This window comes from Crocuta crocuta, unplaced genomic scaffold (genome assembly GCF_008692635.1).
Source record: "Crocuta crocuta isolate KB4526 unplaced genomic scaffold, BGI_CrCroc_1.0 scaffold175, whole genome shotgun sequence".
Classification (NCBI taxonomy): domain Eukaryota; kingdom Metazoa; phylum Chordata; class Mammalia; order Carnivora; family Hyaenidae; genus Crocuta; species Crocuta crocuta.
This window is the reverse complement of record NW_027530988.1, coordinates 31,228-55,704: the sequence shown is the minus strand read 5'-3', so window position 1 is coordinate 55,704 and position 24,477 is coordinate 31,228. Positions and strand designations below refer to the sequence as shown.

Sequence of the window (24,477 nt, the reverse complement as noted above, 5' to 3'; positions counted from 1 at the left end):
TCATTTTGTTACCCGTTAACTGAGAAACTATATTCTGAGAACTCTGTCAGAACTAGGAAGTTTAAAAACGGGTGGGGCGCCTGGGTGGCTCAATTGGTCAAGTGTCCGACTTGATCTCACCGTTTGTGGGTTCGAGTCCTGCGTCGGGCTCTGTGCTGACAGCCAGCTCAGAGTCTGGAGCCTGTTTCGGATTCTGTATCTCCCTCTCTCTCTGACCCTCCCCTGTTCATGCTGTCTCTCTCTTTCTCTCTCTCAGAAATAAATAAAAAACATAAAAAACAAATTTAAAAAACAGGTAAAATAGGGGCACCTGGTGACTCAGAGCATGATCTCAGGGTTTGTGAATTCGAACTCCACATGGGGCTCTGTGCTCACAGCTCAGAGCCTGGAGGCGGCTTTAGATTCTGTATCCCTCTCTCTCTGCCTCCCACCCCAGGTAAATAAGCATTAATTTTTTTTAAATATGTAAAATAATGGTCTTTGTCCTCCGTAGAATTCATAGTCTGGTATGCATGCTTTTCCTTAATGATGTTTTTGATTTGGCTCCTTTCGCTCCAAAGAATCATATTTACTTTAAGGGATTACAGGTACATTTAATATTACATGATAGATAAGTGACAAGTTATCTACAAAGAAATTTTATGCATTTTCACATTAAGAAATGTATTTACATTATAACTTTATAGTGATTCTCATAAGAAAATGAGTTTTTTCGGTTTTTTTACCCTGCAATCATAAATAACCATTTTAGTTTGTCAAATGTATAATTAGTCCATATTTTTAAAAATAAAAATAATGTTTGGATACATGTAAAAAAAACCCGCGAAACAACCAGCCCCTCTATTCGGGTGCATGTAAGCCTCCAGTGCCCTAGATGTCGCTCTGGCTTCACGATGAGGGTGGGCATGAGTCTCTGTGGTTACAAAGTTGGGGGCGGAGAAGCCGAAGAGTGGCTGGGAATGATGGCTGATGAAGACGAGGAAGTCAAGCGGATCTTGCAGAAATTGCAGGTGGGGCCATAGATTAAAATCTATATGTGCTTTTGTTACTGGGGAAGAAGCGGGGAGCCCAGTTTGTACCGTACCAGCGAATTCCTTGGCGCATGCAGGAGGCTGCATGTGTTAGTGAGGTTACTATAACAACTCCTGGCGGCTCACCCGCTGGCGGGGAGGGGAGCCTCCCCCGTTACGGGAGGGGCACAGCGGTGTGTTGGGACCTCCTGCTGCTGACCTGCGTGCACTCAATTTCAGCCCCCTTTGGAAGAGGATTTTGTTGCCCCTAAATTTATTCTTGCCCACTTTCATGGAGTGTTTTTTTTTCTCGGTTCACCCATAACGGATAGTATACACGTGTGTGTAGCCGATCCGCAGGAGCTATTATCATGTATTGTTTTCATTCCCACAAAGGCCATTTCTTTACTACTTATCTGCTTTGAAATTGGCAACAAGCACAGTAATAGCTTGCACCACTTGTATCCTGGTTACTCCCCTCAGGACTCCACGGTTTTGATTCTTTTGCACACTTGGCAATCCCCATTTGGGGTCTGATGCAGAGGGGTCCATACTCCACCCAGTTCACAGTTGACTGCAGTTGTGAGGAGGGCTCGTCTTTTGTACTTGGTAGGTACGAGCTAACTGGTTACATGTTCTTTACCTTATTTCTATGACCCAGTATTTTCCTTAAAACTCAGAAACTCAGTTCTTTGTGTTCCAAGACAGCCTGGAATTTAAACATTAGACCTGTGACAAGCTTATACCCTGCTTAAAGGCTGGTAATGCAAAAGTTTCAACATTGGTGAGATTTACTTGTTTTTTGAGCAGATTAAAATGATCACAGTTTTTAGAGTGTGACCTTTATTTTCCTTCCAGTTGACTTGGATTAATTTATTTTCATTCCCTAGTGTGACTCGCTGAAATCGGAGATTATCAATCCTGGCTCTATATTAGAGACATTGTGTATATGTATTTGTATACGTATAGGAAAAATTCTGAAGAGGTAGAGTAAACAGTAATTATACCTGAGGCTGTTTCGGGGTGATTATGAGGGATTTCTTTTTTTTTTTTACATGTACATATTTGAATTTTAGCAACTTAACATATATTGATTTTTCCATGAGACAAAAAGTTATTAAAAATGTTCAGTGCAGTGGGAACTTGAGTGGCTTTGCTGGTTTAGTGACTGACTTGATTTCAGGTTACATCATGGTCTCACAGTTGGTGAGATCAAGCCTTGTGTTGAGCTCTGTGCTAACAGCACAGTGCCTGCTTGGGATTCTCTCTGTCTCCCTCTCTCTGCCCCTTCCCTGCTTGCATGTGCTCTCTGTCACTCTGTCTCTCTCTCTCTTGCTCACTCTCGTTCTCTCAAAATGAATAAATAAACATTAAAAAAGTGTTCACTGCAGCATAACCAAAAAAACCCCAACTAAACAATTTCATGCATATTTGCTTTCACAGCTAGAATGAGACAAGGAGACCCTCTCTAATTAAAATACCTAATTTGCAGCCATGCTGATTGCAGGACAAAAGGAATTGTATTGTAAGTTTTACTGAGAACTGTCTTTTCTTGGGCTCATTTGTAGTAGATGGACTAAGCATGTATGCTGGGATAGTCTTGGGGTGAGTGGGCAGGAGTGGTGCAGGAATGGTATGAGGGAATGGAGTGGGGGAGAGGGAAAAGATAGTGATGTTAATTATCTGTGGCAATGGTGGTACATTTTGATTTCTGCATATAAAGGGAAGAAGGAATATAATAAAAGGATATTTCTCTCTTTTTTTTTTTAAATGTTTTTAGTGTTTATTTATTTTTGAGAGATTGAGACAAAGTGTGTGCAGGGGAGGGGCAGAGAGAGAGGGAGACACAGGATCTAAAGCAGGCTCCAGGCTCTGAGCTGTCAGCACAGAGCCTGATGCAGGGCTGGAATTCACAAACTGTGAGATCATCAGACACTTAACCAACTGAGCCACCCACACGCCCCCAGGATATTTCTCCAAGTGTGTTTTATAGACCTTTTCCATTTCAGCCATCTAGAGTGCTGGTTAAAAGGTGTTTTGAGTTCGCTAAAACTCCTAAAACCAGAATCTGTGGGCTGGGTCCTGAAAATAGTACACACAGTAAATTTTGAAAAATATTGCTGTTACAGAGGGTACTATCCATTCTCTTTGCTCTAGGTAGGGTTTTAAATTAAGTATAGCACATAAGCGTTTGTTAAGAGAAGGGGATGATTCATTAAGCCATTTAGTCAACTTTTTTTTTTTAATTTTTTTTTTTAATGTTTTATTTATTTCTAGGAGAGAGAGAGAGAGAGATAGCGTGAGCAGCGGAGGGTCAGAGAGAGAGGGAGTCACAGACTGAAACAGGCTCCAGGCTCTGAGCTGGCAGTCAGCACAGAGCCTGACGCGGGGCTCGAACCCACGAACCGCGAGATCGTGACCTAAGCGAAAGTCGGACGCTTAACCGACTAAGCCACCCAGGCGCCCCTAGTCAACATTTTTTTAAAATGTTTATTTTGGGCAGAGAGAGCACGAGTGGGAGAGGGTCAGAGAGAGGGGGACAGAGGATTTGAAGCAGACTCTGTGCTGACAGCAGAGAATCCAATGTGGGGCTTGAATTTATGAACCATGAGATCATGATGTGAGCCAAAGTCAGACACTTAACTGACTGAGCCACCCAGGCGCCCCTCAGTCAACATTTTTAATGAGAGCCTATCATGTCCCAAGCCCTGTTGTAGTTCTCAGGTATAGCTCTGAACATGGGAGATGGGAGATTAAGACCCTCCCATCATGAAGCTAAGTGATGCAAACAGATATACACAGCTAATATATAGGCCATCTAATTTCTACTGATAAGTACTGTGGAGAAAAATAAGAGTGTGTTTTAACAATGGGCAGAAATGGAAGTGGTTACTTTAGTTGGGGTAGTCAGGGAAAGCCTCTCTGAGAAGTTGATACTGAGCTGAGATCTAAGTGATGATGAAGAATGCGGCACGCAGAGATCTGGTGGAAGAATGTCCAGGCAGAGGGAACAACATGTATAAGGCCCCCAAGATGGGACTGAGCTTGCTGAATCTGAAGAACTCCATGAAAGCCAGTGTGCCTTGAGTATTGTAGAGGGGAAAACGAGAAGTAAAGTTTGTGGCAGGGTGAGTAATGTGAGGTCAGATCGTACAGTCTTCTGGGCCGTGGTTAGGAGTTAGATTTTAATCTATCTCCAGTGGAAAACTGAGAGTTTGTGAGATGATGTATACATTTGTAAGGTCATTCTGACTACAGTGGGGAGAATAGGAGAGAACAGAAACAAGATGACCAGGTAAGAAACTATTGCAATAGTCCAGGCAAATAATGGTGCCAATTTAGTCCAGGATATTCCTAGTGGGTTTGAGATAGGTAGATGGATTTAGTTGTGGAGGTGGTTAAGACATGACGGATGTGATGTGAATTATGTTATGTATTTCTGCTGCTGTTCATTTTCAGGAAAGAATAGATGATGGAAAAGATTTGGTGTCCCAGGAAGACTCAGAGACAGAAGTATTTAGAATAGGAAAGGGAACATTTACTTGGGAAAAACACAGGAGAGCCAGAAGGTGACTTGAAAAAAACAAAACAGAACAAAACAACAACAAAAATATGAGTATTTGAAGAAACAAAATCCTGTAAAAACACCAAGGTTCTCAAACTTAAACTGGTCTGTTGTGAAAAACAGTGGCTCTGACATGTTTATCGTATTCACAAAGGTCATATATTTTCAGATACTAGTATAGGAAAAATCAGGGATAAGATTGTTTTTGTCAGGAAGTCCAGTTTTCAGGGTAAATTTCAAAGTTTTTTTCTCTGGAGGCCAGTGCCATTTTGGATTATCTTATTAACTTTCTGTTTTATCTCAAGTTGCAAAGTGTTTCCCTCCTCTTGACTTTGGTATATGAAGTGCTTAGTCATACTGAACCCTGCTGGGGCTGGGAGAGAGACAGCTATCATCCTGGTGCAGAGACTGGCACGGAACTTCACCAGAGTGGTCCTGGGACACTGGCTACTTGTCTTCATGACCTGTCTGCCTGCCTCTTGTGTCAGACCTAGTGGGACAGAGGATCAGCAATTCTAGGCTCGAGCTGGTGTGGCCAGCCAATCTCAAGTTTCCGTGTCTGCCGTTCTCTCCTTTTCTCCACAGAAATCTTTAGTAAAAGTTGAAAGACTTATACGATCTGAAGAGAAACCAGAGTATGGCGTTCTCTCCCCTTCATGGTACCGTTCTTACACTTCCTAGGAACTGGTGGATCAGCTCTATTCGTTTCGAGAGTGCTATTTCGAGACACATGGTGTTGAGGATGCTGGAAGGAAGCAACAGGACGTGCAGGAGGAGATGGAGAAGACCCTGCAGCAGATGGAGAAAGTAGTGGGTACGAGTTGCAAGAGAGCATGCAGCCCTCTTCCTGTGGTTGACATGTGCCGGAGTTTTGCTCTTTCTGTGTAAACTCTGCTGTCTTGTTTGTGGCTGCTGCAGGATGGTACAACAGAATATTTCTTTTCTTTTCTTTTTTTTTTTAATGTTTATTTATTTTTGAGAGAGACCGAGCACAAGTTGGGGAGGGGTAGAGAGAGAGGGAGACACAATCTGAAGCAGGCTTCAGGCTCTGAGCTGTCAGCCCAGAGCCCGATGCAATGCTTGAACCCACAAAACATGGGATCATGACCTGAGCCGAAGTTGGACGCTTAACTGACTGAGCCACCCAGGGGCCCCAACAGAATATTTCTTCTAAGGGCCCCTGTGTAGGATGGCAACCTATCAGTCCTCTACACGATGTTTTCCAAAGTTTGATTATAGCAAATGCCATGAAATGAAAGAACATATTTGCTTCTTAGACTGTTCTTCTTAACTGACCTTTCTGCTTCTCATTTCTTTTACTTCCAAATTAATTTATGTAATGATCATGCCATTATCTTTCTAAATATTTCTTTCTGCATTTAATCTTATTCTTTTGTTTGCTCCTTTGCTCAGGTGTATTCAGAGGTTCCTGCTACTGATTGGTTGAAGTCTCAACACTTTAATTTGGTATTCAAGTCTCTATTGTCTGACCATTTTTGTTTGTTTTCTTCTCTTCTCTGCCTACTTACTTACAGAGGAACTTTTTGTTTCTTTTGGGTTGGACTATCTGTTCTTCCTCGAACATGCCACATGGGTTCCTGCCTCTCTGTCTTGGTTTACATAGTTTTCTTCTCTGGAGGGTCTTGGTTTTTCTCCTTTTCACTTTTTTTTTAATAGACTATTTTTTTTTTAATGTTTTATTTATTTCTAGGAGAGAGAGAGACAGCGTGATCAGGGGAGGGTCAGAGAGAGAGAGTCACAGACTGAAACAGGCTCCAGGCTCTGAGCTGGCAGTCAGCACAGAGCCCGACACAGGGCTCGAACCCACGAACCGCGAGATCATGACCTAAGCGAAAGTCGGACGCCCAACCGACTAAGCCACCCAGGCGCCCCTCTCCTTTTCACTCTTTAGAGCCCATTCATTGGGTGTATGCCATATGTCCTCTTTCATTGTTGTTTTAATTTTCCATGTATATGTTTTATTCTCTCTACCAGATTCTAAGCCCCTCCAAGGTAGGGATAATGCTTTCTTTGTTACCCCATTAACTAACATAGTGCTCTGCATATGGTAGACTTTCAATAAGTGGTTTGTTCATACAGATTTTCCTCAACTGTTTCATTCCTAGGGCTGACCTGAGGTTATTTCTCGAGAGAAAGTGCCCTGGTCTTATCTGTAAGATTGCTTTGGTTTTTCCAATTGCCTTTTTCTTTTTCCCCTTCCACCCAGGTTCTGCCCAGGGCAAGGCCCAGGTTTTGATGCTGACGGGGAAGGCACTTAATGTGACTCCTGACTATAGCCCTAAGGCTGAGGAGCTTCTGTCCAAGGCTGTGAAGCTGGAGCCCAAGCTGGTGGAAGCCTGGAACCAGCTTGGTGAGGTGTACTGGAAGAAAGGGGATATTGCATCTGCCCACACCTGCTTCTCAGGAGCCCTCACCCATGTGAGCTGTCTATTACGCTCTTGGAAAACACAGATGGGAAAGATGGGATTCCTTTGGTTTTGTGAATTTCCCTAGGATATGAATAGAACTATCCTGGAACTAGGAGAATGGAATCAGAGGGGAGGAAGAGTCAGGGAGCAGGCTTGGATAAGGAAAACAGGGACAGGGGACAGAAAGGAAGAAGATGATGGGATCAGGTTCAGGGATAGATGAGAGGTGAAGAAAGGTTAACAACCAAGTTGATCCTTGTAGATAGGAGTCTAAGATACAGATGGCAGTAAGAATTAAGATGAAAAATCAGATTTAGAAGGTTAAGATGGGTAGATCTAGAAAGGAGAAATAGAATCAGGAAGGGTGAGTATGTGTCTTTTCTGTTTGCAGTGCAAGAACAAAGTCTCCCTTCAAAACCTGTCCATGGTGCTTCGCCAGCTACGGACTGACACTGGAGATGAGCATTCTCGTCATGTAATGGACAGTGTCCGGCAGGCTAAGTTAGCCGTGCAGATGGATGTCCATGATGGCCGTTCCTGGTGTGAGTGCTCTCAAAAGAAAAAGATTTCCAAGTTTCTAGAGCAGTGGTTCTCAGTAGGGCTACACTCCAGAATCATCTGGAGCCCAACTGTTGAGTCTGGTTCTAAGTATCTTTGTTTTGAAGAAACTGAAAGGTGTTTTGATGAGCCGCTATTCTAGGAACACTTGGATCTTTTCATCCAAGAGAGGACGCTTATGTTTGCACATAAGCAAGGCAGAGCTTTTGTGCAGTTGTTCAGGTTTCTCCTTTGGGTCTATGTTTGCCACTTTATCCCAGTATAGATTGGGGTATACTAAATATAGTGTTATCACAGGATTTTGTCAGATGTGGAGACTTTCAAATAGACTTTTGAGGGTTACCTGAATAGTAGGTTATGTCTTGAACCTGGACCCTGAGATGATTCACCACTCAGTTTTTTCTCTACTTAGGAGGAGCAGGATGGCTGGAATAGGCTGGAGGTGGGTGTTTTGTCTCCCCTGTGTGCAAGAGTAGAGGCAGGTGGACATTTTCCTTCCTTTGGTCAGTTAGGTTCTGGTTACCTAGTGTCTGCCTTTTTTTTTTTTTTTAATGTTTTTTATTTATTTCTGGGAGAGAGAGACAGCCTGAGCAGGGGAGGGTCAGAGAGAGAAGGAGACACAGAATCTGAAGACAGGCTCCAGGCTCTGAGCTAGCTGCCAGCAGAGCCTGACACAGGGCTCGAACCCACGAACCGTGAGATCATGACCTGAGCCAAAGTCGGACGCTTAACCAACTGAGCCACCCAGGCACCCCTGGTTAGCTAGTATCTCCTGAGGGCAGGCCTTGTTAAGAACAGGGTGCTCTACCATAGTTCAGAAGAGTTCTTTCTCCCCTTCCTCTTGCTGGAAGCGAGGGTATTTTTCTCTGATACTTGCTATGGGAGTCTGGTTGAACTTCTGGAGGTAAATCTCACAGTATTGTGGAGGCCTCCTTATGACCAGGATCCCTGGAGTTTCTTGCTCCCACGCTTGTCCACGCTGAACCTCCAGCACTTTGTCAGTTACTGTTCAGGTGTGCCTGCCTCAGCACTGGTTCCTGCAGCTCATGAATTTCTGCCATGGGGAGCCATCACTCCCTGTGTTTGCATGACACCAAAACAGACATCCAGTTTTAGGAGCAGTGGTTTGCCCTGTGTTGTTCCCTGTCTTCTGGATCCAAGAAGAGTTGAGGATTTTTTCAGTCTGTCAGGATGGAGTGGTGACTTCCAAGCCCCTTACACAAGGAACTGGAAACCCTTTGTTTCTTTTTCAGATATTCTGGGGAATGCATATCTTTCTCTTTACTTCAATACTGGCCAGAACCCTAAGATTTCCCAGCAAGCCCTCAGTGCCTATGCCCAAGCAGTAAGTATTTATGGTCACCTAGGCCAGATGAATAGAGGCAACAATAGAAACAGCACGGGCGGTCATTAGTGGTGTTCAGTGTATATGGTTTTGCAAAGGTGTGTTTTCAGAGGTGACTTATTTCTTCTTCTTAATTTTTTTAAGTTTATTTTTATTTATTTTGAGAGAGAGAGATAGAGAGCAAACAGGGAGGAGCAGAGAGAGAGAGGGAGAGAGAGTGAGAGAATCCCAAGCAAGCTCCATGCTGTTAGCACAGAACCCACCCAATTTGGGGCTCAAACTCACAAACCAGGCAATCATGACCTGAGCCAAAATCAAGAGTCAGATGCTCAACTGATGGAGCCACCCAGGCACCCCTATTTCTTCTTAAAACTTGAGTATTAGCAACCACTTGTAAGGGTGCCTCACTGCTAGACAGCTCTTTGAACTCTCCAGGTTTCCTATAGGCATGTATGACCGAATTGCAGAGCCCACACAAACATGTTCATTTTTTGTAGTGAGGAAAAAGTCTATGTTAAAGTAATGCTTATTGGGACACCTGGGGGTCTCAGTCGGTTAAGCTTTGACTTCGGCTCAGGTCATGATCTCACTGCTGATGGGTTCGAGCCTCATGTTGGGCTCTGTGCTGACAGCTCAGAGCCTGGAGCCTGCTTCAGATTCTGTGTCTCACTCTTTCTCTGTGCCTCCTCCACTTAAACTCTATTTCTTTCTCTCTCAAAAATAAATAAATATTAAAAATTTTTTAATAACTCTTATAAATATTTGTGTACATTTTTAAAGAAAATGAAAGCTCCAATACTTAAGTATAAGTTAAGTGCCATCCCTAGATTAACCATGAGATACTATGGCTCTGGATTTCCCACAGGCTACCATAGAAAATAGCATATAGCCCTTTCTGCAGTCGTTTCCTTGGGAATAAACCATTGGAGCTCCTGCTTTGTTTAGGCTTTCAAGCCATTTTTATATCAATAGCCACTTACATGGGGGTTTCCTTCAGGCTTGAGAACCTGGCTACTCATTGTTAGACGCTTCACATTGGCCTTCTAAGCACTTTTTATTTAGGCCTCATATACACTTTTCTGTTTTTGCTTTCTTGTGTCTCTTGACATAGACCTTTGCTTTTTAACTTAACATTACTTACTTTTTTCTGTGTGGCAGAATAAAGAATGCAGTTTCCTTACATTCATGTTTATAGTTTAGGGACTGTCCTTTTTTCAGTCAGGAAGCTTTAAGGCAGAGGAATTATATTTTAGTCTAATTTCTTACTTTGGTGAGTGTTTACATTTTAAAAAATAATAATGGTGTACATTTAAAAATTTTTATATTTGACTTCTGCTAAATTGTTGCTTTTAACTTTTAATGTTGTTACCCAACCATAAACATATTTGAACCAACCATTTAAACAATTTTAATTCATGTGTTTCTACTTTCGTAATGTGCTAGGCAATGAACATAATTAGAAAAATGCAATGAACATAGCAGTTTGTTCATAGCACATCTGTCTGCACTTTCATGTGGTTTCTAGCCATCTATGTGTGTATATATGTATGTATTTATTCTTTTTTTCATCATTTTTTTTTCTTTTAATTAATTTATTTAAATTCAAGTTAGTTAACATACAATGTAGAATTGGTTTTAGGAGTAGAGCTCAGTGATTCATCACTTACATATAACACTCAGTGCTCATCCCAACAGGTGCCCTCCTTAATGCCCACCACCCTTTTAGCCCATCTCCCCACCCACCTCCCTTGTAGCAACTCCAGGTTTGTTCTCTGTATTTAAAGATCTCTTATGGTTTGCCTCCGTCTCTGTTTTTATCTTGTTTTTGGTTCCCTTCCCTTGTGTTCATCTGTTTTGTTTCTTAAATTCCACACATGAGTGAAATCATATGGTATTTGTCTTTCTCTGACTGACTTATTTCACTTAGCATAATACACTCTAGTTCCATCCACATTGTTGCAAATGGCAAGATTTCATTCTTTTTGGTCACCGAGTAGTATACCATTATGTATATGTACACCATATTTTCTTTAACAGTCGATGGACATTTGGGTTCTTTCCATGATTTCTGGCCATCTATTTAAATTAGAGAATCAGAATTTGACTTCTCCCTTGTTTTTAATAATTTTTAAAAAAATGTTTATTTTTGAGAGAGAGAGAGAGTCAGTGAGCATGCGAGCAGGGGAGGGACAGAGAGAGGGGTCAGAGGATCCAAACCCGGCTCTGTGCTGACAGCAGATAGCCTGATACAGGGACTCAAACCCACAAATTGGAAGATTATGACCTGAGCTGAAGTTGGAGCTCAACTGACTGAACCACCCAGGTGGCCCCAGAATTTGATTTTCGATGGATGCTTTAGGGGGGCTTGAATGTAGAAACATAATTCTGCCTGTATTTGGAGCTGGGCTTGTGGGCAGAGGAAGTGCATTAAATCAACGGCGTTTCTTTTCTAGGCTTTCCTCATTTATACCATTATCTCACTATTTAAAAAATTTTTATCAGAATGCTTTTACACATTTCTTTCATCTGTATACTATTGCATGGATAAATTATAATCATATTTTAATGTTTTATGCATACACAAAAACGCTTACATCCTTGAGATGTCAGGGACTGAGTAATATGCCACTCAAGCTGTTACTCTATAACAGGGTGGGTATAGGTAACATTTTGACAAGGAAGAAATTTGACTTCTTCCAGTGAGAAGAGGTCTAGGGCATGTTGGCCATCTTTAAAAGTGAGATAGGATCCACTGATCGTCTTTTTCTCTTGCTACAGGAGAAGGTTGACAGGACGGCTTGTAGCAATCCCGATCTTCATCTGAACAGGGCAACGGTAAGACTTGTGGGGTAGTGATCATCTGAGTCAAAACAGTGACATCTGGGTCTTAGCCTGGGAGGATAACTGGGTATTCACAGCGATGAGGTTGAGTACAAACTCTGACAGGAAAGCCAGATTGTTTCCAGGAAGAGCTGGCTCCGTTTGACTTCAGAGTCTGATGGAATGTCTGGTGGGAAAGGAGAAGAGTCTGAGACGGCGGGAAGGGGACATAGAGGATCGGGAGACAGTTTAGAAGACTTTTCTGAAATGTTCATTATAAATATACAGATACAGTGACCCACCATCTGCAACTTAGCTGTTTCAGAATTTGGAAGTTCGCTTCTTTGAAGGATGCCATCTTTGGGGTTCATGATCACCTTAGCCGGGATGAAGGATATAAAGCATGCTGTTTCTTCAGGTTTTTCATTGCAGAGCAGGAAAACAGCTGGGGAAACAGCTCATTTCTTTCTCTCTCTTTTTTTTTAAGTGTTTATTTATTTTTGAGAGAGAGAGCATGAGCAAGGGAAGGGCAGAGAGAGAGAGGGAGACAAAGGATCCAAAGTGGGCTCTGCACTGACCGCAGAGAGCCTGATGCGGAGCTCAAACCCACAAACCTTGAGATCATGACCTGAGCTGAAGTTGGATGCTTAACTGACTGAGCCACCCAGGCGCCCCAGAAGCAGTTTATTTCTGTAGATTGCTAGTGCATTTTGCTGTAACTCCCCTCGGCAAAGTTTGTGTTAAATATGCATATAATTGGGAGGTTTTTGGTTATTTCTTATGCAGTTACATAAATACGAAGAGAATTATGGGGAGGCTCTGGAGGGCTTCTCTCGGGCTGCAGCACTGGACCCTGCGTGGCCAGAGCCCCGGCAACGAGAGCAACAACTTCTGGAATTCCTGAATAGATTAACCAGTCTCCTTGAGAGCAAGGTAAACATGTCAAAAGGCCAAATCTTACTTTTATCCTCCTGACCCTGTGGATCAATAAAATAAGAAAAGACTAGGCTTCAGTAGTAGTGACGCTACCTATAGAAGTGGGTAGGTGGGAATAGGAGTAGACTTGCAAAGAGAGCAGACTGGCTTCCAGCGTCTTAGCATTTTTCCTTTTTTTATTTTTATTAAAAAAAATTTTTTTTAACGTTTATTTATTTTTGAGAGACAGAGTGTGAGCAGGAAAGGTGCAGAGAGAGAAGGAGACACAGAAGCAGGCTCCAGGCTCTGAGCTGTCAGCACAGAGCCCGATGCGGGGCCCGAACTCACGAACTGCGAGATCATGACCTGAGCTGAAGTCGGACGCTTAACCAACTGAGCCACCCAGGCGCCCCTTCCTTTTTTTAAATTAAAAAAAAATTTTTTTTAAGTTTCTAAAAAAATTTTTTTTAAGTGTTATATTTTCAGAGAGGGATAGATACAGAGTGTGAGCAGGGGAGAGGCAGAGAGGGGGAGACACAGAATCTGAAGCAGGCTCCAGGCTCTGAGCTGTCATCAGCACAGAGCCCAACGCGGGGCTCGAACTCACGAACCACGAGATCATGACCTGAGTCGAAATAGGATGGTTAGCTGACTGAGTCAGGCAGGTGCTCCATCCTTTTTTTTTTTTTCTTTTTAATTTAAACCCAAATTAGTTAGCATATAGTGTAATAATGATTTTAGGATTTGGTGATTCATCACTTACATGTAACACCCAGTGCTCATCCCAAAAACTGTCCTGCTTAATACCCATCATCCACATAGCCCATCCTCCACCCACCTTCCCGCCTTCAATCCTCAGTTTGTTCTCTGTATTTAAGAGTCTCTTATGGATTGTCTCTCTCTCTGTTTTTCTAATTTTTGGTTACCTTCCCCTGTGTTCATCTGTTTCGTTTCTTAAATTCCACATATGAGTGAAATCATATGATATTTGTCTTTCTCTTATGGACTAATTTTGCGTAGCGTAATATGTTCTAGTTCCATCTACATTGTTGCAAATGGCAAGATTTCATTTTTATTTTTATTTTTTATTTTTTTTGCAGGGAAAGGTGAAAACCAAAAAGTTGCAGAGCATGCTGGGAAGCTTGCGCTCAGCCCACCTAGGCCCTTGTGGTGATGGGCGCTACCAGTCAGCCTCTGGGCAGAAACTGACCCTGGAGCTCAAGCCCCTGAGTGCGCTACAGCCTGGTGTGAACAGTGGTGCTGTGGTCCTAGGAAAGGTGGTATTCAGCCTCACCACAGAGGAGAAAGTCCCCTTGTGAGTTTGTCTTCCCTTTCCTCTTTTTCATTCTTTTGAACTAATTGGACTTACGTGGCCTTTCTTTGACCTTGAGGACATTGTTTGTGGTCACAGATTAGTGAGTTCTTCCCTCTGTGACTGTCCCATGAGCAGATATTGTCGAGGTGATGTCTAACAGTCTCTCTTTAGATTCTGTTGTCACCCATTTTTTTCTCTGAGCTTAGTGCTCTGTGGATTCCCATATCCATAGCTAAAATTGGACTGCTAATATTTTTTTTTTAATGTTTTTATTTATTTCTGAGAGAGAGATACAGCGTGAGGAGGGGAGGGTCAGAGAGAGAGGGAAGATACAGAATCTGAAGCAGACTCCAAGCTCTGAGACGGCTGTTAGCACAGAGCCTGAGGCGGAGCTGGAACCCACAAACTGTGAGATCATGACCTGAGCCGAAGTCAGATGCTTAACTGACTGAGCCACCCAGGAGCCCCAGGACTGCTAATTTTTTTTAAAAGACAGAAGGAAACCTTGAAATTCTTATGCCTCTGTGTTTTCACGATCATAGAAGTTAAAGGAGGAAGAATTTTCAGTCCTGTTTGGACTTAGGTATGCCTAGGCAGTTTTGGAAGGTTAGCTTTGAGTTAGAATTTAAGGCCTGATGGGGAGATTGTCTCAGATATTATTTAACAAATATTTATTGAGCATCTGGTATACATGTGGTAGGGAGTGAAATATAAAGGATCCAAGTGAAGGTGCTTACAGTCTAGCAAAGGATATGAGTTAAGAATGTTCACCTAGAAAAAAAAATTGTTTTAAAGATTTCATTTAAAGTTATTTTATTTAAGTTATCTCTACACCCAGCACGGTGCTCAAACCCATAACTTAATGGAGATCATGAGTTGCATGCTTTACCAACTGAGCCAGCCAGGCGCCCCTTAAACTTAGAAGATTTTTAAGTCTTGAAAAATTAGGGTTTAGTCCATGCCATCACTCCTTGGTCCTTCACTCACTTCCTAATCCCTTGTTGACTGGTTTCCTTTTTCTGTTTTCTACTGGATTTGTTTTTTTTTTTTTTAGCCTCACCAGTGTCTTGTCCAGTGGCTTCCACTATGTGGCTCCACAGCACTCTGACTTACTTCACTACTTATTCCCTTTCACATCCCTTCTGCTTCATCCAAACTGAAATACTTACTGTGATATGCCCAAGATTTCTCCGTGGCATTTTCTAGAGACATGTGGGTTGAAGAGCAAGAAGGGAGTTGAGAAAAGTTTCATTAGCTAGAGCAGACTCCAGAGCTAAGAGGAATGAGAAGGAAATTCAGACAAAGTTGGATTTTAGGAGGCCTTGAGAACAAGTATCTTGTCACTCCTTCATTTCTCTTTTTCTTGTAAATGTTAAGTTCCAAGAAGACTCTCTTTTCTCTGTTTACCAGGATGGCAAACAGGTGCTAACTTTTATCACTTGGCAGCATCTGCCCAAGCTACTCTCTAGAAGGGTTTTGAGGCTTTGATTGTCTTCAACGGGAGAACATTGGGGCTTGATTGCAGGTTGGCTGTGAATTCAGGTGTGTGAATTCACCATCTCATTTATAGATCTCTTTTGGTGATGTCATATAAGGCCAAGGCTTTGGCTGCTTCTACCATGTTCACAGGTGGAGCTCCAGCCCACGCCTCATTCCCAAGTTTTGGATTCCTATATCCATCTGCCTCTGGGCTCCAATCAGAAATCTAACTCAGTAGGTTCAAAATTACTTTCTCTTTCTCTCTGAACTATTTCTCCTCCCTGAATTCCTTGTCAATCAGTGGTACAACTTCTACTCAGTCTCTTAATTAAGACTTCTGGCAATTATTCTAGAATTCTCCATTTTCCTGCATTATGGCACTCACCATGTCCAATGCATTTGTTTTGGGGTTTTTTTGGTCTCTGCTTTTCTGTCTCTATTGACTTAATATAGCCCCTTATTGCTTCTCCAGACACATCTTGTGACTCCTTGTTTTCCTCCAGTGTTCCACGGTGCAGAGAATATTTCCCAGATGCAAAACTGACCATCACTATTTCTCATCTGAAATCCCTTACTGCTGTTTTGGTATTTTTAGGATAAAGTTTGAACTCCTTAGGTTAGCTTAGCATACGAGCCCTTCATAATTTACTCCTTATCTGCCTCTTTCTGTTATCTTCTGTCACTTTTCCACTTGTGCCTTTTGTCACTGTCATGGGATGATTTTGTAGGTGTCAGAACAGCTATTTTCATGCCTCCGTGCCTTTACACACAGTTCTTGTGTCTGTCTGGATAATCTTTTTACTGCTTCTTGATATAGATAACATTTTCCCCCCAACNAGCGAAAGTCGGACGCCTAACCGACTAAGCTACCCAGGCGCCCCTCCCCCCAACATTTATTATAAGAATTTTCAAACATAGCAAAATTGGAAGAATTTTACAGTGAATACCTGTGTACCCAACCAGTATTCTACTGTATTTTGCTACTATTTTACTACGTTTGGTGTTTCACATATCTATCTGCTTATTTATCCACTGATCTATCTTATTTTGGTATATTTTAAAGTAAATTGCAGAGATCAATATGCTTTTCTCTAATTACTCTAGAATATAGTCATCAACTAGAGTTTGGTGTGTGGTTTTTTTTTTTTAACAGTTTTCTTCCTTTTACCTAAAAATTTACATAGAATGAAGTATATAAATCTTAGTGTACATTTGCTGAGTTTTGACGAACATGTACACCTGTGGAACCCAAACACTTGTCAAGATAGAGAACATTAATTACCAGTACCTTGGAAAGTTCTCTCATGTTCCTCCCCACCCCCNGACGAAGCCACCCAGGCGCCCCCCCCCACCCCCTCCAGAGGTTCTTTATTTCTACTGAGGATTAGTTTTCATTTTTTAACCCAGATAATTTTTCATCCTTTACAATTCAGTTTGAGGGTCTCCTCAAGGAAATCTTCCCTGCTTTCTAGTTTTGAACATTTCTCCTCTGGGTTCCCACAGTCCAACCTTTGGCCTCACTGAACTCAGCACAAGGGAAAAGCTATTCTAGCACCTGTCACATTTGTCCTGTAAGTGATGATTTAACTGTCTGACTCTTGCTTGACTGTAAACTCACTCCTAGCTGGATCAGCTTGACACATGAAAGGCATTCAGGAAAAGTTTGTGGGATTCAATTAAATTGACAGTGATGGTGGTTAGAGAGTTGGACGGTTGTGATGGTTAAATTGATAGATCAGGAATACCTGTTCATATTAATATGAATATTTCAATATTTTGAGCTGCAACATTTTGAGCTGGTTCATTATTAATATTTGTTGAGTGGTCTCAATGCGCAGATGTCTCAAGTTCTTGGCAAAGTGACAGACTGATGAGTCCTGTGCATATGCTTTAAAGATAGTACATATCTAAGACAAATGAGGACTCAGACATGCATGGTGGGTAATGGTACCTGTCATAAATTTTCTAAGTGAGTAACTGAGAAAGTATTTGTTAATTTGCTTGTATTCTAAAACTACTGTTTTTGCTCTTCTTTCCTGCCTACTTTCCTCCTCACCCCCACCCCCCCCCTTTAACCCATCTTAACCTGGCAGTACATTTGGCCTGGTAGATTCAGATGGACCTTGCTGTGCAGTAATGGTATATAATATGGTACAGAGTTGGGGAGTGCTCATTGGGGACTCCGTAGCCATTCCTGAGCCCAACCTTCGGCTTCACCGAATTCAGCACAAAGGAAAAGTGAGTGATGGCCAGGATTTTTTCCCAGCTCATAGGCTCTGAAAGTGGCCAAGTTTATCTCTTTTAACAAACATGTAAAGTAATGCATATATGTGTGTGTATATATATATGTGATATATATATGTATGATATACATATACATATTTTGTTTACTAAAAAAGGAAACTACTGGTAAACAAGAAGAATTTAAAAAATGGACTGGACAGAGAAAAATACTGTATGATAACACTTATATATGGAATCTAAAAAAGCTGAACTCATGAAAACAATAGAATACTGGTTACCAGTGGCTGGGGGGTGGTGGACAAATTGGGGTGATGTTGTTTAAGGGTGCAGACTTGGAACTAGTAAGTAAATAAGTCCTGGAGAGCTAATGCACAGCACAGTGATTCCAGACAACAATACAGTATTGTATACTTTAAAGTTGCTAAGAGATCAGATCTTAATTGTTCCCATGACAAAAAAAGCAGTGATAACTGTATGACATGATAGGGGTGTTACCTAACACCATGGTGGTCATCATATTCCAATATATAAATGTATTAAATAAACATGTTTACACCTTAACATGTTAAACATATAAAATATATAAATGTACACACATATACATATATATACATATAATACATATAAATATATTTATAATTGTGTATTTTTATATATTATTTATATATTATACATATATGTGTGTGTTTATATACGTATATATATTCATGTGTATATTTTTAATGAGTGGAATATTATATGCAGTGTTGGTGAACATTTCCTGCATTTTTACATAATCTAACAGCATTGTTTTGAATTGACACACAGAGGTGGTGATGAAGATGATGACAGTATTTACTGAACAACTTAACTGTTGAGTGCTGGGTTAAGAGGTTTATTGCCTGTACTGGCACATTTAATAATCATAGAAATCTTCTAAGAGTATCTGTTTAACCTCTTTTTCACCATTTAGATCAGAGGTTGGCAAACTGTGGCCTATTGATCAAATCTGGCTCCCTGCCTGTTTTGTATGGTCTGTGAGATAAGAATAATTTCTATATTTTTACTTATCTATTTTTATCAAATGTTTATTCATTTCTGAGAGACAGAGACAGAACTGTGTTCTGGCAGGGGAGGGGCAAAGAGAGAGGGAGACACAGAATCTGAAGCCAACTCCAGGTTCTGAGCTGTCAGCACAGAGCCCAACATGGGGCTTGAACTCACGAATTGTGAGATCATGACCTGAGCCAAATCAGACACTTAACTGACTGAGTCACCCAGGTGCCCCAGTTTTTGTATTTTTAAATGAAGCAAATGGGAAGAAGAAGAATTGGTGATGTGTGAAAATTATAGGATATTCAAATTTCAGTGTCCAAAAAGTTAATTTGTTTGAGAATACAGCTACACTTCTTAGTTTACTATTGCCTGTGGCTGCTTTTTGCACTGTAAAAAAGGTCAGAGTTGAATAGTTCATGACAGAGACCATATGACTCACAAAGCCTAAATTAATTATTATTTGGCCCTCTATAGAAAAAATTTCCTGCCCCCAGATCTAGATTATTTTTAATTTTTCCCAATTATAAAGGCACAGTAGTAAAAATTGGTTTTATATCTGCCCATATCTGTGATTAATTAGAAAAATTAATTTCTAGGGTAGAATTCTGGCTCCAGAAGGTATGCAGAATTCTAAGACTTTTGATTCATACTGCCAGATTATTTTTTGGAATGTTGTACCAGTTAATACCAACAGCAGACATAATTGTTTCTCTGTAGTTTTCTTTTCAACTCTGGGTAGAAACCTTGGAACAATTAAATGCTGATTTTTACATGAAAAACTACAGCATCAGTATTGTTTTGCTTTGGTTTCTTGATTACTGGTGAGGTTGAACATTTTATCATGTTTATTGACTATTTATATTCCTTTTATAAATTGGCTTTTTTTTTTTTTTTTTTTTGGCCATTTTCCATATTCCTGTTAGGATATTTTAAAAAATTGATTTATGAGAACTGTTTAGTTCATGTCTTCACTTTGACTTAAAAGCACCTCCTTCACAGTCCCAGTGCGACAATAGTTTTTGGATGAAAATATTTTAACAACTTGTTTTATAGCCTAAAGTATATTTGAACTGGTAAAGTGGGCTATCTTTTCTGTTACTGGAATGTCTAAACAGCACATTCTGTTTCTTCCTCCTGATAGAGGGTAAGAAGGGAGAAGTAACATGAATTTATCTTTGGCAGGTTAGTTTAGGGCCTTACAAACACTGGGACTCAGAGTTTCTCAGGCTTCTCCCTGGCGGCTGTGTGTGTCTGGTTTTCAGTGTCAAAACACTGAGACAGACAGATTCTGTGAAAGCTGGTTAGGCAGTGCCAGAACCTGTCATTTTTCAGAGATCTGTCTTATTTTTGTGGTAAAACTACTGGCATCTTACCTACCCCAGATTTTCCTTCTGAAGATTGAAAACTTGGGGGAAATTCTATCCCCTTTGTTAGCTCAGTTTTGTTTATTTGACGTGAGATGGAGGGAAGGAGTGTATACATTGAGGGGGAAGGAAAAGGGAGAAAGTCACAGATGTGTATCCCTGTGTTTCCTAGCTTAGGATCTGTAACGAGCCTGTTTGTCTGTCTTTTGCAGGACTATTCTTTTTCCAGTGTTCGTGTGGAGACGCCCCTCCTGCTGGTGGTGAACGGGAAGCCCCAGGGCTCCAGCAGTCAGGCTGCTGCCACAGTGGCATCACGGCCACAGTGCGAATGACCGTCCTTGACTTGCATGCTCAAGAAGGAGCGAGGCGAGAGGATGAGCTCAGGGGCCCTCAGCAGCTGGGCCAGCTCCACCCAGCGACTCAGCCAGGAAGGGGGACATTGTAGATGATGACTTTCTTTCCCCTGCCCTGTAAGACGCGTGGTGTCTCGTCTTTCTCTACTGTTCACATGGTCAAGCTCCCTCTGCAGTCACACACTTCTGTGGTATAATCTCTCCTGCCTCATTCATTGCTCTTCTGTGTTTTAGGCAAAGGGCATGGAATGGGTAAAAGTACTGGGATCTTGCTGTGGGACAGAGACCCCGCGGTTCTCGTTCTTGCCTCCTTCCGGAGCCTCATGTGTATATATCATTGCAGTATTTATTGCTAAGGGAGGGGATTTAATTTTTTAATGCTTGTTTTTTTGCAATTTTTATTTTATTTTTAAACTTTAGGTCCTTCCCCTTGTTTGGGGCTGGAACAGAATTAAATTTGTTTGGAGAAAAAAACATACTGTTAGTTTGGCTTCATTCTCTTCAAGCTTAGATTTTGGTTTTAGGATCATTTCAATCCATTATAATAATCTCCCTCACCCCCCCTTCCCACCTTTTTTTTCCTTTCTTTATACTAAATAGTTTATTTCTCTTCCAGTTAAAAGAATTCTGGCAATAGGCAGCCCAGGGCAGGAATGGCAACTCCGAAAAGTTGCTGGGAAGCAGCTTCCAACCATTTTCCCATTCTGTCATCCTTGGGGGTGGCCCTCATAGTGGTGCAAGATGGCAGCAATATTATTCGAATAGTGTTATTAGGCTGGAAGACCAACGAGTGCTAGGAACTCAGTTTCTTTAGATTCCAGTGATACATTTTGTAATAGTTTCTCTTAATAAACCCTTGTAGGAAAATGGAAAAATGTGAAGGATTAATAGCCAACTGATGACTATAACCAGAGAGTACATTAATGGATACAGATTAATTTGGAAGACTCCTGGTGATCTGGCTCTGGTCTTTGTATTTGTCTGGTCCCATTGAACTGTTGATCAGTGGCTTGAATATCATTGGTGGCTCATTCATTCTATGAAGAATCAGAATGGATAATAAAATCAGCATCTATCTATCTAAAGAAGTTATAAGGGCTGAATCTAAGATAATAGTTTGAAGTCCATTCTTTTGGCCTGAAAAGACCAACTTCCTAGGTGTATCTTTAGCATTAGGTATGAAAAATTACCAGGAATTTTTTTTCAAGTATATTTTTGTTTTGAGAGAGCACATGTCTGTGCATGTACAGGTAGTGGTGGGGGTGGGTTGGGGAGGGAGTGGGGGAGGGACAGAGAGAGAGAGAGAGAGAATCCCAAGCACATTCTGTGCCGTCAGCATGAAGCCCAACGCAGGGCTCAAACCCATGAACTGTGAGATCAACACCTGAGCTGAAATCAAGACCCGGACACCTAGTGGACTAAACCACCCAGTTGCTCCATAATTGCTGAGAATTTTAGTAGATAAAGTTAGTATGAGTAATCAATATAAAACGGTTGCAAAAACACTTTCGGCCATACCAATGAATCTATAATAGGCAGGGAAAGAGTTCTCAATACAGTGTCTGTCAGACCACATGCGGAGCTTTGTATTCAGTTCTGGGTGTTGATTGTGAGACCTACAGTCATGGAAGAGCAATCAGGAATCCAAGGGGTGTGAAATATCTTGAGGAGTGGTTGAGAGCACCTGGGGAGAAGGGCTGGTGTGATGTGTGCATTAGTCAGTAGAGAGATGAGACCTGGTTACCCCCTTTTACTCAAGTCCTGAGTATGGCTTGACATGCTTGATGTAGGGCCAGCCAGTAGAAAAATTGCCAGTAGGTGGTAGAGTGAAGCAGAAAAGATTTTATGATGAAATACACAGACAAGCAAATATATAAAACATGTATGGATAGTTTAAAGAATAATCAGAATATCTGACAATGTCCACCTGGCTTCAAAACTAGACCGACCATCAGTTGTATCTTAGAAGCCCTTGTGTGCTCTCTACGAGCTCATCTGTTTTCACAGCTATATAATATCTCACTGATTATGCCACAATTTACTGTGTTAAAGGATGTTTGGGTTTGTTGTTATCAAGGATGTACATTATTAATATCCTGCACATTCCCTGATATGTAAGTACAAGAGTTTCTTTTTTTTAATTTTTAAAATGTTTTTATTTGGCGGGGGCGGAGGCAGAGAGAGAGGAGACACAGAATCTGAAGCAGGCTCCGGGCTCTGAGCTGTCAGCACAGAGACTGACTCAGGGCTCCAACTCCTGAACTGTGAGATCATGACCTGAGCCATAGTCCGACGTTTAACCGACTGAGCCACCCAGGTGCCCCAAGAGTTTCTTTTATAGCAGTGATTCTCAGAATAGTGGTCCCCAGACCAACAACATCAAGACCACCTGGAACTTCTTTTAATGCAAAATTTTAAGCCCCAATCCCTGAATTGGAAACTCAGGGAAGAGTCAAATAATCTGTGTTTAGTAAACCCTTTCTGGGATTCTGATGCACACTGATGTGTGAGAAGCACCGTTTCAGAGTATTAGCACAAGGGTGGAATTGCTGGGTCACAAAATATACACATGCTCAACTTTTTTGAGAAATACCAAACATTTAAGGTGTCTGTTTCAGGCCTCTTGTGTGGCTCAGTCGGTTAAGCATGGACTTCGGCTCAAGTCATGATCTCACGGTTCGTGGTTTCGAGCCCCGCGTCGGACTCTGTGCTGACAGCCAGCTCAGAGCCTGGAGCTGTTTCAGATTCTGTGTCTCCCTCTCTCTCTGACCCTCCTCTGCACACGCTGTCTCTCTCTTTCTCTCTCTAAGAAATAAATAAAACATTTTTAAAAATTAAAAAAAATAAAGTGGCTGTTTCAATTTATGTTTCTACAGTGACTGAGTCTTCCTAATGCTCCTTACACTCTTCTGTGTTTGGTATTCATCTTATTTTTTCGGGATCACAGATTTGGGAGGTTTGAAGGATATCCCCTGTGGCCTTAATTTGCATTTCTCTTACTATGAATGGGCTTACATGTCTTCGTTTATTTATGAGCTACTAAAATTTTCTCATAGTGAAAGGACTGTCTTTACCCACTTTACTGGATTTCAAATTGATTTATAGGAATTAATTTATCTTTGTGCTGATCTTTTGTCATTTTATGTGCTGCAAACATCTAACAGTTGCTTTTGTTGTGTAATCTCTGTACTGGATCTTTTGTTGAAAAGTTAATTTCAGTGTTGCTGAATTTAGCAATCTTTTATGGTCAGTGCTATTTGTGTTCTAAGAAGTCCTTCCCTGTCCTAAAGTCAGAAAGATAGTTCCTCTCTATTGTTTTACGCTTTTGTCTTTTTCTTTCATTATTACATTTCTTTATGTTGTGGTGTAGGTATATACTTTTTTTCTTAATAAATAATTAATTGGCCCAGCATCTTTTATTAAGGAATCTATCTTTTAACCGCTGATCTTTAAAGCCCAGCCTGTCTTAAACCAACTCTTAAACCAACTTTCCATATATATATACATATACACACACACACACATATACACTTCCATTATATTACATATATATATAAAAGGTGTGTATTATATGTTTTGTGTTTTGTTTGTTTCTGAGATCTCTATTCTGATATTTTCTGGTCTATTTGTTTATTTCTATGCCAATATCACAATGCCTTATAGCTTTATAAAAGTCTGAGCTGATCAGACAAGCTCCTTAATGTTGTTCTGAGCAAGCAGCCCATTTACATTTTAGAATTAGCTTGTAAATTTTCACAAAAAATCTACGATTTTGATTGGGATTGCATTCCATTTATAGATCGATTTAGGAAGACAAGACATCTTTATATATTTTAAATCTTATCCACAATTTTCTTCATTTATTTAAGTCTTCTTCAGTGTCTTTCTACATAATTATATACTTTTTCCAGAAAAGTCTTACATGTATCTTTTATTAAATCTATTCCTAGATACTCCATAGTTTTCAATGCTATTGCAAAAAGTATAATTTTAAAAATTACCTTTGCTGTGTCTGGAAATAGAAATACAATTGGCTGTTCTATTT

At 41.0% G+C, this 24,477-nt stretch overlaps 1 protein-coding gene across 4 annotated transcripts; it reads left to right on the top strand.

Moving 5' to 3' along the window:
* Positions 1-943: 943 nt before the first annotated feature.
* On the top strand, positions 944-20,908 carry TTC5 (tetratricopeptide repeat domain 5). 4 transcript variants are annotated; one of them, XM_077770248.1, is made up of 12 exons: positions 944-1,010; positions 1,494-1,619; positions 2,454-2,535; positions 5,257-5,389; positions 6,803-7,014; positions 7,396-7,546; positions 8,816-8,907; positions 11,686-11,742; positions 12,514-12,660; positions 13,743-13,957; positions 17,530-17,674; positions 20,292-20,908. In XM_077770248.1, exons 4-12 carry the CDS (start codon positions 5,353-5,355, stop codon positions 20,409-20,411), a joined length of 1,176 nt encoding a protein of 391 aa, XP_077626374.1. In that variant the 5' UTR covers positions 944-1,010; positions 1,494-1,619; positions 2,454-2,535; positions 5,257-5,352; the 3' UTR covers positions 20,412-20,908. The 4 variants fall into 4 exon arrangements, with proteins under 4 accessions (XP_077626374.1, XP_077626375.1, XP_077626373.1 ...); XM_077770249.1 differs by lacking the exon at positions 2,454-2,535; XM_077770247.1 differs by lacking the exons at positions 1,494-1,619; positions 2,454-2,535 and having other exon boundaries at positions 950-1,010.
* The last annotated feature ends 3,569 nt before the right edge of the window (positions 20,909-24,477 follow it).